Source organism: Vespula vulgaris, chromosome 10 (genome assembly GCF_905475345.1).
Source record: "Vespula vulgaris chromosome 10, iyVesVulg1.1, whole genome shotgun sequence".
Lineage (NCBI taxonomy): Eukaryota > Metazoa > Arthropoda > Insecta > Hymenoptera > Vespidae > Vespula > Vespula vulgaris.
In genome coordinates this window covers 2,407,585-2,425,507 of record NC_066595.1, presented here as the reverse complement: position 1 = coordinate 2,425,507, position 17,923 = coordinate 2,407,585, and the positions used below count along the sequence as shown (strand labels likewise).

Genomic DNA, 17,923 nt, shown 5'->3' with positions numbered 1-17,923 from the left:
GTAGTTAAATCACAAAGACGGAAAGACGAAAAGAAACAAAAAAAAATCGTAGACGTGAATAAACTTTTATAGAGTTAATAAACTTCTTCAATGCAAATCCCTTTCCACTTTAATATTCCTTCGAAAATATGATTCGGCTTGTTAGACGATAAAAAATGGAAGAAAAGAAAACAAAGCGTGATTTCTTTTCCTTTTTCTTTTTTATTTTCTCTCTTTTTTTTTTCTTTTTTTTCTTTCTTTGAGGGAGAGAAAAAGAAAAAATACTCCCTCTCCCTTTCTTTCTCTGTCTCTCTCTTCGAGTCATTCATCCAATTCATTTTTCACTTCTGGGCTAGAGTTGAGAGTGGGCGGGGTGGAGAGAGAAGGGGGAGACGTAGGATGAGGATCTTTTATAGCATGCTCGAAATCTTGGATCTTTTTTGACCCCCAGGTTCTTCTATAAATAGTCCAAAGTTTCGATTCTGCGTATCGAGAATGGCCAATGCCATGAGAGAGACGTAACCTGGACATCTGAGAGAGAAAGAGAGAGAGAGAGAGAGAGAGAGAAGATGACCACCATGGAAATAGTGTTAATAACCCTTCTCTCCCTTCTTTTAGCGAACACGATTAGGTCTTTCGAACATGGTTCTCTGTCTGTTTTTCTTTTTATTTTTTTTTTTTTTTTTACAGATCAACATCTTTCTTTCTTTCTCTCTCTCTCTCTCTCTCTTTCTTTCCCTCTTTCTCCATGTTTCTGTCTCCTTCTTTTATTCTCTTTTTTTTGACTTTTTTTATTTTTTCTCTCTTTCTTTACTTTCTCCCTTGGGTCTCTCTGTCTTTGGCAGAAACGAAACGGTCTGAAATACGCGACAGTTTACGTTAGACGAAAATAGAATTTCGAGTTGGAATTCCCTGAGTTGGTATGCATATTCCGGTTTTTTGCCTATCAAAATAACACGATCCACACGGCCTTATGTTTTTTCGACTCACCCCTTTCACTCTTCTTCTCACTCTTTATCTTTTTTCTTTCTGTGTCTGTGTGTTTGTTTGTTTGCTGTTTGTACGTGTGTCTGTGCGCGTGTCTTCTTTCTCTCGAAAGAATTCGTTTCTGGTGTTCCTTTTTTTCAAGGGTTATCGATCTCCTTGAATTCTCTTACCTAAGTTTCTTTTTTTTTCTTTTTTTTTTTCTTCATTTATCGCATATAGTCGATAATATGTAAAATCAATTGTACTGAATTATTTAATCGAATGAATAATTAATAATTAACGACAAAAAGTATATCTAACTGTATCTATAAAATATTCATACTCGTTTCTGTAATACACTTCTCCTTTATTTTTTTCATTGATATTAAATCGATTAAAAAGAAGAAAAAGAAAGGAAAAATAATTTAGTACATAGATTCGTAAATCGATAAAACTATTTTCTTGCAGCATCTACGATATATTTCTCAGTGTATCGACAAATAAAACGATATTTAAAATGTCCAAGGAGTAGTTCCTCGATTATTTACTATACGCATACGAATAAAACGATTCGATGATTCGCTGATAAATTCAATGATAGAAAAATTCTATGTAAACACTTTCAAATCAACGTTTTCAATTTTTCATTCGCAGTCATCCATTCGTTTGGGACTTTTCTTATCTCGATCATAAACCGATTTGGGAATTCGATTTTGCGTTGTTTACAATCAAACGATACGCGTTGATTATGCGTTGTTGAATTTTCTGATTGGACGTATGACAAAAAGATAAATAAATAAAAAATCATCGGCAACAATTTTATCGGAAATTCGTCGTAGCGTGTATCATGGATCGTCGTGAATACCGATTGGCCTTGCGAAAAATGCAGATCTTTTTTTTAAAGATCGTCGATCTCTCTCTCTCTCTCTCTCTCTCTCTCTCTCTTTCTCTCTCTCTCTCTCTTATGCCTCCTACAAAGGACAATTCAAATTATACGGAACATTGGTGTCGGAAAGTACATAGTTATCGTTTCCCTCGATGTTCTCTCCTTATGTTAATCCGCTTATATTCAAATGAGATCGACTAAGAAAAAAAAAAAAGAGATGCAAGTAAGAAAAAAAGAAAAGAAAAACGAAAAAGAGAAGAAGAAAAAGAACGAAGATATAACGGGTCCTTAATGTACATCGATTTCACGTCTTACTTACTTACGTACTTATTCGCAAATAATTCGATAATGAAATAATTTTATCGTCTGACTACTAAATATTTTAAATACATAATTTAATATGTATATATATATATATATATATATATATATATATATATAGAATATTATTTGTAGACTCATCGTGAATCATTAATGAATGTTTACGTATAACCTCAAACGAAGCCCCAATTTATTTGATAATATCGAATCTTATATGGTTCTATTTCATACTATTTGGTCCTATTCTATCCTATTTGATCCTATCCGATCCTATTCGGTCTAATTCGATCGTATTTAGTCCTATTTGATTCTATTAAATATTATGTTTTTTTTCTGATTCTGTTATGTAATATTCTTTCCTATCTTAAAATTTACTATTAACGATCGGTAAAACAGGATTCTACTAACGTCGACATTGTTGGTCGGTATCGATTATTACTAAATTGGTTGTAATTACGACAACGAATATGATTAATGTTTAAAAATTGTCATATTTCGAAGTAATATACTGATTTTTAATTTTTGTTAAATTCAGCGAACAAACGAAAAGAATGTTAATTCCTTTTATTAATTACTTACCCTTTACGATGTTCTTCGATGACGTCCTTTCCATAATATCCATCCTGTTCGTATCCCTCTTCTCGTAATCCATAATTGTTGCGAATTTATTTCATTTTAGTATCACTAACAACACCTTGAGAAATGATACGATGGCTGAATCATTATATCGATGATATGATATACACTGATTATCACTTTTAATTTTATGCACAGATCACATTAACGAGATATTTTCCTTCTTTCTTTTCTTTTTTTTTTCGAAACACAATACGACTTAAGTGACGTAATCGAACGATAAAACACAATGAACGAATGAACACTGATTTTAATCACTCTCTTTAATCCTTACGAGTATCACTTCGTTATAAAGAAAGATTACGTACTTATTACGCGCAAATTAATTTCAATGCACTCACCAAATCTGACGATTGTATCTTATTATACAGGTTAAGTACGGTCATGTTATTACTCTGATATACTACGCCAAACTGACATTGTAAAAGAACGTGAATAATTTTTGACCTATGTCTAACATTCGTCAACGTGTTTTGTTTATTTACGTTGTTGTACTTTCCAAGAATTATACTTCAATTTAGTTGGCAAGGAGAACAATACAACACATCGATAAAGGAAACCGAACTACGTACCGAACAGATCGTAATAGCAACCGATGTGAATTTGGAACAAATGACGATCATGCGCATGCGCAGAACACGATGCTCTTTCTCTCTCTTTCTTTCTCTCTCTTTTTCTCTTTCTCTCTCACTCTTTCTCTCTCTTTCTCTCTCTTTCTTTCTCTCTCTCTCTCTCTCTCTCTCTCTCTCTCTCTCTCTCTCTCTCTTATTTAACGGAATATTAAAAGTAGTGCCATGACTAATGAGTATTAATACGCGCAAAAAGAAAAATACTTAATCTTCATTAAATAATTAGATAATAATTCTTATATCATCGTCGATATAACCCAATTCTGATAATTGATATATTCATTATCATTTATTTTGATTTATAACATAATTTAGAATGGCATTGTGTGTGCTCGTAGATTTTGTGTGTGCTCGTGTGTGATCGTAAATTTTTTTTTTATTGTCCCCTAGGTTATTAGTATCGAAAAAAATAAAAAAAAATAAAATAAAATAAAAAATATTTTAACAATTCAAGATGATCTCTAGTATATTGATATTATCGTATTAAAATATTTCGCCAAGGAGTAAATTCGACGAAGAAAGCCGATAAATCGAGCCGCAAATATTTCACGGACGACGTTTTCTTCACGATCAGAGAGTTAAAAGGAACATAATTAATTGACCTGCCGGAATCTCGTAAGGTATACATTCGTTATACCCGCTTGATGACGTATCCAAGATTTATAGTCGGTATTTGCCGAACATCGTGTCCTGTCGATCCAGCGTCGATAAAAATTTCGTTCCTCTTTCGATATCTCGTTGAGTCTCGAGCTACCGATTTACGCACGGCTTCTCGATAAAACGCTTTGGACGTGTGAAAAAATATAAAACAAAAAGAAAGAGAGAAAAAGAGAAGAAGAATATAAAAAGAAATTAAAAAAAGAAAGAAAAAAAAAAAAACATCGTGCAAGGAACGATCAACTCGAAAATAAATTCGACGAATAAACAGCCGTCTCGATTAAAAATCTTTGATTTTATTTGATGGAAAATAAAAAAAGAAAAAATGAAAATATACAAATAAAAAGAAGAAGAAAAAATTAAACAGAAAAACTTAAATATCTTTCTTTATTTTCATCGATCTTATCTATCGACGAAATCTTGTTAACGGGTTCTCACTTCTTTTAGATACGTATCTGTACCTATATATATATATATATATATATATATATATATATATATATATACACATATCCAAATACATATACATATATGTAACGTTCGTAATAAACATTTCATATCATTCAAACGTGTTAAATATTTAAAAGACGTGAAGTTCCGCGAAACTTTGTACGACAAACAATATAAAAAGGAAATTTGATCCTGAAGGATGAAAAGGAGATGAAGGAGTTGGAGGAGAAAGAGGAGGAAGATTCCAAGTAAATACGCGTCTGAGATTCGAATCAAACGTAGGTAAGTGGGTGTTTCGTGAATATTCAACGACTCGAAACTTGACCATTTTACATACTCGAGACGCAAATATAGTAGATATACATAACGAGAAGAGTACGGCAATTTCGTTACCGACAGTGCATTCATTAAAACTATTCCTCACCTTTGATAATGACTTACGTTAACAATGAATTCAAGTGTAATTCTTAACCAATTTTGATGGATCTCATTTTAAAAACGAAGGTTCCAACGAAGAGATGACTTCTTTCATATTTTTCACAAAGCATTATTTTTTACGAAAAGAAAAAAAATCGTGTCAAAAATTATACACATCTTTACGAGAATAGGTTAGACGCTAGAATACAAATTTTGTAGAAATTCGTAAAACGCATTTTCACGTTTGTGTCGCGTAATAACGTTCTACCAATTGATAATATAAAAAATTAATTTACTGTTTTTCTCTTAATAAGTACATAACTTAACTTCGTTTCAATATAAATATCAAATTTTAGAATGGTTAGTATATATATATATATCATATACAAAATATATAGTTTTGACTCACGCAGCAAGAATAGAAGCTACGTACGTGTGACGACAAGCTAGTATGTGTGTATGAAAAATCTACGTAATGTGCAAGTAAGAAAATCTAATTTCTATTAAAAATTTAATTTTACGTTTAAACTAACTTCTAATGACTTTGCAACTCTTAGATTTTATACGACGTACTACTTTTTAATTACATATATAAATTAATAAATTAATTCACACACACACACACACACACACACATCACATACACATACACATACACATACAAATATATCATATCATACACACAATCGCGTCATATACGTAAAGTGACGTATTGCGCATGCGTGACCAATGCCTACTACCTACGACACAACCAATCAACGTTCTTTCGAATTCTGTCCTGCTAGAGAACACAACGAAGCTCCGTCGTCACGATAATTACAGGTAATTGACATATATTTTTCAACATAAATCATCTTCCAATATATCAATCAATTCACAAATAAATATTCTTCAATCGACATTGTATTAACGAATCGTGACAATGTCGAGAATAAAAGATATTCATCTGTAAAATAATTTACGCATTACTCGTATTTTTCTTTACAATTTTTTCGATCATTATTACTACAGATATCGTATTGTAATAATTAATTTTCGTAGTTTGGAGTAATAAAGTATCCATTTCGACAGTTTTTGAGTTCGTATATCATATATTTAATGTTTCGATATTTTTGTTTAAATAGATCGAAAAATTATAAACATCGTGGGAGTCCATTGTATAGATGGCATAGATGGCGCAATGCGCAACGCGAAAAGTCCACTTAGCCTCCTCGCTACCGATGCATCCGCCATTTTGAGTTATTTTGTGCTACCGATGGCTGCGGAGTTTCGTCGTCTCGTTAATTACAGGTAATTAATATATTTTTTCTAACGTACACCATTGTTTTATATATCAATCGATCGTCGGAAACTCGATTTTCACGTGTGAGTGTTATTAAATTGTGTCATCGTCTCGTTTAAAAAATATCCGTGAAAATAAAATCGGCGTCTCCACGTCCTTAGTGAACATTTTTTATTTCGTATTTTCTGCATATATTTTCTCTATATCGATTTTTTTTCTAGTCTATTAACGATACTCTAAATAATCTTTCAATAATCAATCGTGTACGATTTTATATTTCGCCTTATATATGATTTTCATATATATACGTATACATATAAGTACACATACACACATACATACATACATATATAGATACTTTTACGAACAACACATTAGTATATCACACATTGCACACATATATGTATATATATATATACATATGCACGAAATTAATTTTCTACATCATTAATATCGATCTATTCGCTTGTTCTAATAAAAGAAACTACGGAGAAACATGCTAGAAATAATATTAAAGTAAGCAATTCGCAGAAACGCGTATATAAATCTCTTTGTAAATAAATATAGAATATTCTTTGTCAATGAATTCTTTGCTCCGGTGAAAAAAAAAACAGTTGAGCGTAGTACGATGTTATTCAAGTATATTGATACGTATGTTTGTGTATTAGTCGGAGAATTTAGGAAACAGTACACACAAAGGGACGTATACAATCAAAGGACGTTTGCGAGCTCAGCCTTGGCACGACTTTCCCTCTTTGTCCTCTTCTTTGTTTCATAATAGTATTACTCAGTTTTCATAGTCGTGAGGACCTGTCTAGACGTGTTCGCAAATGCTCCTGCTACATTAATTCTGGTTCGTCTAATTTTTCATTAATATTATATAATTAAGTTTCTTAATTAAGTTTTATGCAATTATTTATAATTTATTAATCCTTTAATTTATTAGTTTTATATCATATTAGATTTCAATATATATATATATATGCATGACACTTATATGTAATAGATGGATCACATTTATATATTATATATATACACATAGATATATTTCATCTTATTTTATATTAATAATATTCTTTAATTTTGTCTAGTTTTTATTCATCATATTCAACTAATCCATCGACTTGGACACATTCAACTACAACTATCGTCTACTTTCTTCTATGGAGGCTCTTCTTATGCAGCATGTACAAGTAAGTTTATCTTTAAGAAATTTTAATTAAATTTCAATTAATATATAATAAACTAGATATTGATTTTAATGAACTATATATGTTATGTGTATAATTATCATATGTAGATACATTTATTTACATAAATACATAAAAGTTTGTTCTATATTAATAATAATTTAAAACTTTTTTTCTTTTTATTCAACTTATTCAACTAATCCATCGACGTGGGCACATTTGGTGACAACTATCATATACTTTCTTCTATGGCTTATCTTACACATCATTTATCCGTAAGAAATTTTAATTACATTTCAATTAATATATAAAAAACAGGATATTAATTCTAATAAATTACAATTGAATATACAGATCTCATATACATATTGTACGTGTACGTCACACATATTTTAATCATATTTTATTCACACATTTATATACATAAATGCATTTACTTTTATTCTATATTAACAATATTCTTAAATTTTGTCAATTTCTTATTTATTTTATTCAATTAGTCTGTCGACTTGAATATATTCGATAACAATTATCATCCGTTGTCCTTCGTATAGTGTATATAAATAAGTTTATCGTTAAAAAATTTTTATTCAATTTCAAGTAATAAAAAGATTGATATTAATTTTAACAAACTATTTATTGTGTGATACAATTTGATCTGTTCTATTGTAATTTTATTATGAGTTTATATACTGTATTGTAGCCAGAGTTTTTACTACATAATATTTATAATTTCTCGCAAAAAATTTAATGAATAATAAACTATATGGATCTCTATACGCAGTTACCTCCCAGTGGTGAGATCCGGTAATCGGTATTGCGTACGTTTATGTATTTTATATCATACAACGTACGTACTGCCGGGCCAAAGACTGACGTTCGGTGCATTAGAAAATTTTTTCAAAGATATTTTATTGAATATAGAGAATGTTAAGAATCATAGAGAACAATAAATAATACGCGTTAAATTAAATTAGAATAAAATTTCAAGATACGTTTAATCGTTTAATTAATATAAGTATAATCATTATTTCAATATTACTGTTTAGTTTTATTTGTCACTTTGTCTAGTTTTACTTTAATGCTGTATCTATTTTAATGTATAGGTATTCACGCAATTAGTATACTTCTTTAAACAGATCCCTATCGTGATCATATCTATTTTTAAAAGATAGATACAACGCGATTTTAATCGTTTGCTTTTACATATTAATTTATTTTACTATAGTTTACAAGTTCTACAGTTACATCTTTTGAATCTTTTGTTTTATTATTATTATTATTATTATTATAACATACAAAAGATGTAATACAAGTTCATAATTTTAGATCATATAATTTGAATATTGATATGACAATTAATGAATAATATGATAATGAATAATATGAATAATATTTAATTTTTAATATGATAATTAATGAATAATATAATAAATGACATTTAATATATAATATTTAATATGATAATAATACTTAATACGATATAAATTGTAAAAGTAAACGCCACTGCTTGCTTTAACAATTTTTATTCAACAGGTCTTCAGTTGTTGATCGCGCGCAATGCGATCATAGAGTCAGTGTTTGTGCGAAGTAATTTGATTGTTTTGCAACCAAACAGGTTGCTTTAAAAATAAAATAAAATAAAATCGCGAATTAGAGTCAGTGTTGTTCGCCGATTAGAATTTCTCGGTCGTGTTAATAAAACACAAAACAAGAATTTAAGTAATATTCTTGTTAAAACTATTTGTTCGCCGCGTTGTTAAAATCATTAACACACTTTTGGCCAATTCGGTGGAAGAGGATTGCGTTGCGAAAAATATTGTTATGGTCGAAAGTGTGAATTTAAAAATTCATCCTCTTCATCTTTACCTACGAATGTAAAGCTTCGTCTGGATAAAATTACACGTAAGTATTTTTCTTTATTTTAATCATTACTTCTCATTCATCAATAAGTTCATAGTTTTTTTTTTTACTATTTCCATTCATTAAAGATATTCCTTTTAATATGAAATATATAACTAATCATTTTTTGTGCCTTATTAATTACAGATCAATCAACGATTCAACGATTCAACGATTCAACGATTCAACGATTCATCGTATCAACGATTCATCGATTCAACGATTCAACGATTCAACGATAATTTCAACCAACTTCACGACATCATTCGACCTCCTACGAGGGGGACGAGTGTTTTGGAGCCATCGCAGAACTTCTTAAGTAGTGAGTGAAAAATTTAAAGTTCCTCTGGTGCCCATCATGCCGAGGATGAAAGGTCCTTATCGGCACGGGTTACTGGTTGTATTCGTAGACGTCCCATGTCCGAAACGAGCAAAAGTGTCCGTGATTAAGATCTTTGATTTTATTCACGAGTGGTCCCTATGTTTAGTTAGATATTTTCTTGTGCATATTTTATTATTATTATTATTATATATATATAGATCAGGCCAGGGTCTTCTTGTTTCAAAGTCGTTTAATTTACAGTGCTGTTTATTAGCACTTTTCTCTCTTCGTTTTTGCTCGCGATATTAGTAATGAAATCGGGCATTAATTTACCCGATTTCGTATAAAGCATATAACGTGGTCTACGTTACATGCATTGCTTCGTACTTAGTCCATTTAATCGCGATTTATTTCGATATTTCAAAATATCGATTTACCAACAAATGAGCAAGAAGACAAACCCCTTCCGCGACGGATAGATTCTGTCAGTTAAGTGGTGGATTATAATCCCGTTCTTTCATTAGAACAGCCATTTGATGAAAGGAGTCGTCCGAGGTTTTTTATTAAAATTATATATTCTTTAATAATGAAATTTCATAACTGCATAATGCGTATGCATATATATTAGCTATGTGCATATTTCATCCCTCCATGTCAACGACTGCCTACCGCGGGTCGCTCAAAGGCCCTTAAGCGGTGCATACAGGTGGGGTTGCAAAACTATTTTTGCCACTTATTATTTTTTTACCACTTTTAGTGGTAAAACCCATATGTGGTGGTCACACTCGTATGTGGTGACCGCCTACCATCATCCATCCTTGCTTGAGCTCTTGCTAATAAGACGTGCAAAGAGACTCTAGAGTCACAGTCCGCTTAAATTTTTTTTATATATATATTTTTATATATTTTTTTATATATTTTTTTATATATATATATTATAAATTAATCATTTTTTAGCTCAGGATTTTCAGCACTAATATACTAATACCCCTTTCTCCCACCATGCTTTCTGCGTTCTCATCTATGCGTTTAACCCAGGTGTTACTCGTATGGGTGAGAAACGGTCAGTGTGGATTTAGTTTTAAGTTTCCTTTTCAGCGGCTGTCATTGTGCTGGTGATTGCACGGTGTACCTTGCACTTGTATGTGCGTTTTAGGAAGTGCATTGTACATCGTTTCGCGATAACTTTTAAATAAATATATTATATATATCTAATATATAATTATATTAATATCGGTTTGCATAGTAGTTACCACATTCTTGTGGAAAATTTTAAATACTCGTATATGTTACTAGTATCTATATGTATACTAGTATGTACTAGTATTTTTGCTTTAGTCATATATGCAATAATCATTAGCCTTGGCAGTCGATTTCAGCAAATGGTACGTACTCCTATATATATTAGAAAAAATACGTGGTTGAACTAGGGTGTCGGAGGTGCCCCGGGGCATGCTCTCTAGTGTAGGCTTTTGCACCCTGGTGGAGTGTGAGAGAACCGTGGAGTGTATGTGTTGGTGTGAATGTTTGCACTTTTTAAATATAGGTCATAGGCAGGCAGGTAGCATACTTTTCTGAGTGAATGTTTCAATTAATTTTAAGCAGGTAGGGACCGGGTAAGGATGCGATTCTCACTCAGGAGTGGGAAGTCCTTTCTCCGGGGATTTGTGAAGTTTCAGCAAATTTTACGATCTTTCAGCATGGCTGAACTTTATCTTTTTGTATTTTTTTTTTTTATTTTTTTTTTTCTTACATTTTTTGCTGACACTTTGCATTGCGCGATATATCAGTATCAAACAGTTCGAAAGACTTTGCACCCAATGAGAACATCAGATACATCCCATATCTTTTGAACTTGGCAAAGGATTTTGAATTTGTTCGATACTTAGTTTTAAATTAATTCTTGCACTTCGCGATTTTTAAAATACTTACCATCTATATATTTCTTATTTAGAAATAGAATATACCTGCATAAGTAAAATGAAAGTATTACAATTCTTGTGATCTTGACATTTTACCGAAACTATATCCATCTTCTAAGTGCAACGAGTTAATGTTAGTATGTAATAGGTTCATCGAATAGAATGAATATTATATCTGCTGGAGCATTCGATTAAATGTGCCTGTGTTATTGTGTACGGTTGTTGGATTCTTTGAGTCCATTGATCGTCCACAGGCTAGGATAGCTTTACGATTTAGTTCGAATATTTATACACGAATATTTTTCCTTTATTTTTTTAATCGGTTAAATAAATAAATAAATAAAAATCGTTAGAAAATCGAGACGCACCTAGGCAGAATAGAAAACGCAGTTGAGAATACGTATTGGGACTCGTCAGTGCCGTTTGGGGTGATTCATTCGCGAACTTTGCCATACTGCAGTGGTTATGCTATTTAGAAGAAATCGATACTTTACGTCGCAAGCGCTTATCGCTCGTTAGGTTAAGAAAAAAAAGAAAAAGAAAAAGAAAAAACAGAACAACCTGCGTGCGAAAATGTGTTTTTCACTTCCCAACCCCTTAGCTTGCGACTATTGCGTCTCGTTCAATGCGTGCGTTTACACGAGTGGTTTGAGTCTTGTTGCGTAAAGTGAGATCAGGTCGGGATTAGGTCTGTTTAGCTTAGGGACGATTTCATTCTTGTAGTAGCAACCACTGTAGTATGTCAATCTTTGTGGATGCGTTGCTTCGAACGGTAGGGCGTTTTTTGATGCGTAAACTTATCTTGCGTCGCACGTAAGGAATGCTCCAATGCAGTGGTTAGGGCACGAAGCAAGAAGTGGCTATGTGCTGAAGAGGCCCCCACATATTGTGGCTCAAGAGGGCAACTATCGACTACAAGTCATTTTTCAAAGGTGGTCGATATGTCGAACCCTTCGTTAATGGCTTGTGGTCTTATCAGAATCCCTTTTATCCTTTTACCACGTTGACACTTATGCTCGTAGTAGTTTGTTCCTGGATGGAGATGATGGACCATTCCATCTCCTTGCTACGGTGTTCCGCACTCGCGTTCGTGAAAATTTGAATTTTTTTTTATTTTTTTTTATTAGAGTCAAGCTTTTGCAGTTAGTTATTAATTAATAGAGTCAATGCAATTTTTTGTTAAAGTAAAGTCGAGTCATTGTATTTTTTAAAAGTAGAGTCAGTTTTTTATTTCAGAGTAGAATCAAGCCCTTTGCATTTTCTATTTTTTTTTTTCTTTCTAATTAAAGTCAAGCCCTCCCTCTTTTCATTTTAAATTAAAGACGAGTCCTTGCATTTTTTTTTCTTTTTTTTAATTAAAGTCGAGTCATTGCATTTCCTTTTTTAAACTAAAGTCGAGTCCTTGCATTTAAAATTTTTAAAGTAAAGTAGAGTCTTTTCTTGAAATAGATTTTTCGTTATAAAAATAGAGTCACGTTCGTTAAATATTGTGTGGACGTCCGTGGCCTGCAGCAGCATTGCACTCAGAAGTGCATTTGGATACCCAAGTATGTTGATTTTTAATTCAGAATAATCATATATTTTTTTCATTCATGTTCATAATTTCATAATGTGTATGTATATATACGAGATATATGCATATTTCAATGTCAACACAGCTCTACCACGAGTTGCAAAATGACTCTTATGTGGTAATCATTATCGTTATCATCTCCATTCTCACCCTCATTATCTTTTTGCAATATGATTCTGATTATTCTGATTAATCTGATTAATCTGATTATTCTATTTATTTTGGTTATTCTGATTAAAAATCTACAAGACTTGATGACGAATCGAAATGCCTGCATTCAGGAATGCAGATGAATATATAAAATGGCAGCCAGCACTCAGGAGTGCATATTAAAATATGTCAAGAATATACATTTTTATTCCAAAATTATTAACAAATGAATATGAGATGAAAGATTTAATATATATGACAGAGAGAGAGAAAGAAGGAGTATTTTTATTATATATATGAAAGTTTCATAAGAAATATTAAGAAGGTATAATGAATGATACAAAGATTATAATGTTTTTATATTATGATTGTATAATTATATTAATATATATTATGATTAAATAAATGTTTATACGTATTTGAGAAAAATATAAACATTTTTTGGAATAAAAAGGTATAAGTCTTGGTATATAAATGAAACGAATAAAATGGCTTGCTTGCACTCAGGAGTGCATATGAAAGATTCACAGTAAGTACATGATTGCATTCAGGAATGCAAATGAACAAATTATAGTAAGGATATACATTTCACATTCGGAATAATTAAAGATGAATGAATGCACTAATAAGGATATTTGATGAAAAAGTATATAAATACGTCGAACTCTGGTGATATTTTTTTCAATATATGATATTAAACTTGTCTAACATAAATAAATGAAATTTCGATTTATTCCATATATAATAATTGAATGATATTTAAATAGTGCAAATGAATTAAAGGAAAATTTGAATCATTCCGATAAGACATGTATAAATCTTGCTAGATGAATGAAGCGACATAAATGGCAGCCAGCACTCAGGAGTGCATATTAAAATATGTCAAGGGTATACATATTTATTCCAAAATTATTAACAAATGAATATTAGATGAAAGATTTAATGAATATATATGAGAGAGAGAGAGAGAGAGAGAGAGAGAGAGAGAGAGAGAGAGAGAGAGAGAAAGAGGGAATATTTTTATGATATATATGAAAATTTCATAAGAAATATTAAAATATAATGATATAAATATTATTAATAAATGTTTATATACATATCTGAGAGAAATATAATTATTTTTTTTTTGGAATAAAAAATGTATAAGTCTTGGTATATAAATGAAACGATTGAATTGGCTTGCCTGCACTCAGGAGTGCATATGATAGGTTATAGTAAGTACATGCCTGCATTCAGGAATGCAGATGAACATATTATAGTAAGGATATACATTTCTCTTTTCGAATGATCAAAATGAAAATGCACTTATGAAAATATATAATAAATAAATATTTAAATATTTTAGTCTTGTTTTTTTTTTTTTTAAAGAAATAGTATTTATTTAATAATAAATAAAGATTATTTCATACTCTTTCTAATATAATAATATATTTAGATTTAAATGGAGTGCAAGTGAATGAAAGGAAAATTTGAATCATTCTAAATTAGGAATATATAAATCTTGCTGAGCGAGCGATGTGATACAAAAATAACAGCCTTGCACTCAGGAGTGCATAAAATATGTCAAGGATGTACATTTCTATTCCAAATTATTTAAATACGATTATCAAATGAAATGGTTCACAGATATATAAGAAATATATTTTTATTGTGTATATACATATATATAATAGATTTATAAGTAATATGAAGAAGAAATAATGAATGATAGGGCAATGAATTTATAAGAAATATTTATGCATATAATAAGTAAATATGATTATTTTTTGGAATAAAAATGCACAAGTCTTGGTATATAAATGAAACGAATAAAAAGGCTGGCCACACTCAGAAGTGTGGGCGAAAATATTTTAGAATAGGGACAGGTTTGCATTCAGGAATGCACCTGGATACTCAAGCATATAGATTTTTATTTCAGAATAATTTAAAATTTTTTATATAATTATTAGTAAATCAATAATTCTTTTCGTATCTTTTTTTTTTACATATTCACTTTTGATGATTATATATGTATATATATACTTTATCCAATGCCAACATAATCTTATCACAAGTTGTAGGATGGCTCATTTATTGTAAGAGTCATTTTATAACTTGTATGAATATAATCATCATCTTATATAGATTCTAATTGATTAAAAATCTATAAGACTTGATGTAGTTAGAAAAATTAGGATCTGTTAAAGCAAACAGTGGTGATAAAATAAATTTATAAGAATTATAAGAATATATTAAAGCTATTTGATCTCTAATATGTGTAATATTTATATATGTATAATCTTATTTTCCTCTTTCAGATTTCATATTTTAATACTATTTCATATACATATACAAACTACATGTTCTTAAAATTGCGAAATTGTATTACTATATTTTTTATAATTTAATAGATAAAAAATGTCTTATATGTAGACGATGTAATATGTACATCAGACACACGATGTAACTGCATACTTCGCGTTAATATAAACGTAATAATATAAGATATATGTAATCTATCAATTAAATATATATTTGATCTCGATATGGATATGTTTATGGCGGTATACAAAATTGTGTATGCATTTTATAATACGACACAAAGTGGCAGTATACTTTTGCTCTTTTTTTTCTTTTCTTCTTTTTTTTACGCGATCTAATTCTTAAATATTGTGGAATATTCACCATTCTTTTTTTACTCTTTTATAACGTGTCTTGAATAATTTATAATATGTATTTGTAATTGTATCAAACAATTCACAATTTAATATGCAATTTTTTTTTTATACGTATTTCTATATATTTCTATATATTTGTAAATAAACTCCACGCATAATTTCATATTCTTTTTTTTTCTTTTTTTTTTTTTTTATCGTAAAACATGTTCCCTAATGCATCGAGAATTCGATATATTCAGAGCCAATTTTGTGGCTATTTTAATAATCTTATTTTATTTCAGCATTACAATCTATGGCTAAATATATGTACATAAATTTTTTTATTTATTAAATTATAATCATGAAAATGTTTGACCATAGATTGTAGATATAATTTTGTCTTTCCACACATGCCCTTTTATATATTTTTTTTTGTTACAGAGAAGTGTCATCACACATTGCAAAATATCTATATCTTTGTAAATTAGTGGGTATTAACAACGGTGCTGAAAATAATATTTCAAGATTTGTCATACTATCATAGTGTATGACATAAAAATAAATTGGTAAAGGTTATGAATGAATTATTTAAAATAGCAATTTTGTGTTTCAGGTTTCTCGGATTCCTTTTTTTAAGAAAAAATCGAAGGAAAATAATAATGTGGAGATGTAATTAATTATCGAGGACTTGAATGAAAGATTGGAATAATAAAAAAATAAAGAGACATGGAGGATGAATCGTCTACGGTTTTTTTTTTTTTTATTCGTTCATTTGAAATATTTAAAAACATTTTTAATCAGTCTAGACAGAATTGATTTCTGTTTCAGAAAAGATCATCTAAATTGGCAAGATTCGTTTCGATTTTTCGTTGATTATTGTTTTTGTGTGTGAGAGTGTGTGCATATGTGTGTGTGTAAAATAATTCTTATTTTAATATATTTTATTTTGAGAAAATTATAAATTTCTTATGTTCACAGGTTGTTTCTTCTTTATTCAAGATTTGCATATAGATTTTGATTGCATCTTGTTTAATTATAAAATGTTTCTGATGTTTTGTGTTCACAGGTGACTAGGAACAACTCGGAACAACTCCAAATCATCAGAATGCTGATTTATTATATGACATTCACACATTATGTCGATTGCTTCTTATTTAATTATGAAATTTTTTTGATATTTTATTTTAAGATAATTGTTCATTTGTAATATAAAATTGTCATATTGTTTTAATTGCTTCCTATTTAATTATAAAATGTTTTTGACCTTTTATGTTTACAGGTGACCGTGAACAGCAGAATACTGATTTATTATATGAAATTCGAATATTATTTCGATTGCTTCTTGTTTAATTATAAAATGATTTTGATATTTTATGTTCACAGGTGACTGTGAAAAGCAGAATACTGATTTATTATATGAAATTCGCATATTATTTCGATTGCTTCTCGTTTAATTATGACATGGTTTTAAATATCTTATGTTCGCAAGTAGCTATAGTATTTACATCCTACGAAGAAATAGTGTATAGAATTATACATTAGATGATAAGATAATATACGTGATACAACAAAGAAAAAAAAAAAGAAAATTAATTGGCCATTCATTAACCTTACGAAAGGTTAAATCATTTTTGTTCTATTTAGTTTCTATGTCATAAATAAATGATATTATATATATTCTTATTATGAAATAATATTGAATAAATTGCATAATTTTTTACTTTTAGGTCTACGTGTGTACGATAAGATTTCTATTTTATTTTTGATTTCAGCATGAGATGCGTCAAAGGACATACGACGTATCTACGTTAGTTTAATGGGAATAGAATTCCTTATGAAGGGCTCTATTCTTTACCGGGTAGGTAGGTCGATATCAAACGGATTCATAAATTTTCGTCTAATCAGGATCGATTAGAAAAAAAATTTTGATCCGTTTCGCGATTGCTTTTCTTTCTTTTTCCAAATTATAAATTAATAATTATTATTTAACATTACATTCAATGAT

General features: G+C 29.8%; 1 protein-coding gene and 1 long non-coding RNA gene across 3 annotated transcripts in view; one reads left to right on the top strand and one right to left on the bottom strand.

The window, feature by feature from the left end:
- Nucleotides 1-3,495, bottom strand: part of LOC127066608 (nuclear receptor subfamily 2 group E member 1) — a 74,962-nt gene extending 71,467 nt beyond the window's left edge. The window contains exon 1 of the mRNA XM_051000487.1: nucleotides 2,732-3,495. Coding sequence (XP_050856444.1) covers nucleotides 2,732-2,804 — 73 coding nt within the window. The 5' untranslated portion in view covers nucleotides 2,805-3,495. The remainder of the gene's footprint in view (nucleotides 1-2,731) is intronic.
- Nucleotides 3,496-5,716: 2,221 nt separating this feature from the next.
- On the top strand, nucleotides 5,717-7,929 carry LOC127067357 (uncharacterized). Of its 2 annotated transcripts, XR_007782613.1 has the most exons (5): nucleotides 5,717-5,763; nucleotides 6,066-6,231; nucleotides 6,892-7,076; nucleotides 7,315-7,416; nucleotides 7,694-7,929. It is a non-coding gene; the product is annotated as an uncharacterized LOC127067357 (long non-coding RNA). The 2 variants fall into 2 exon arrangements; XR_007782612.1 differs by lacking the exon at nucleotides 6,892-7,076.
- The last annotated feature ends 9,994 nt before the right edge of the window (nucleotides 7,930-17,923 follow it).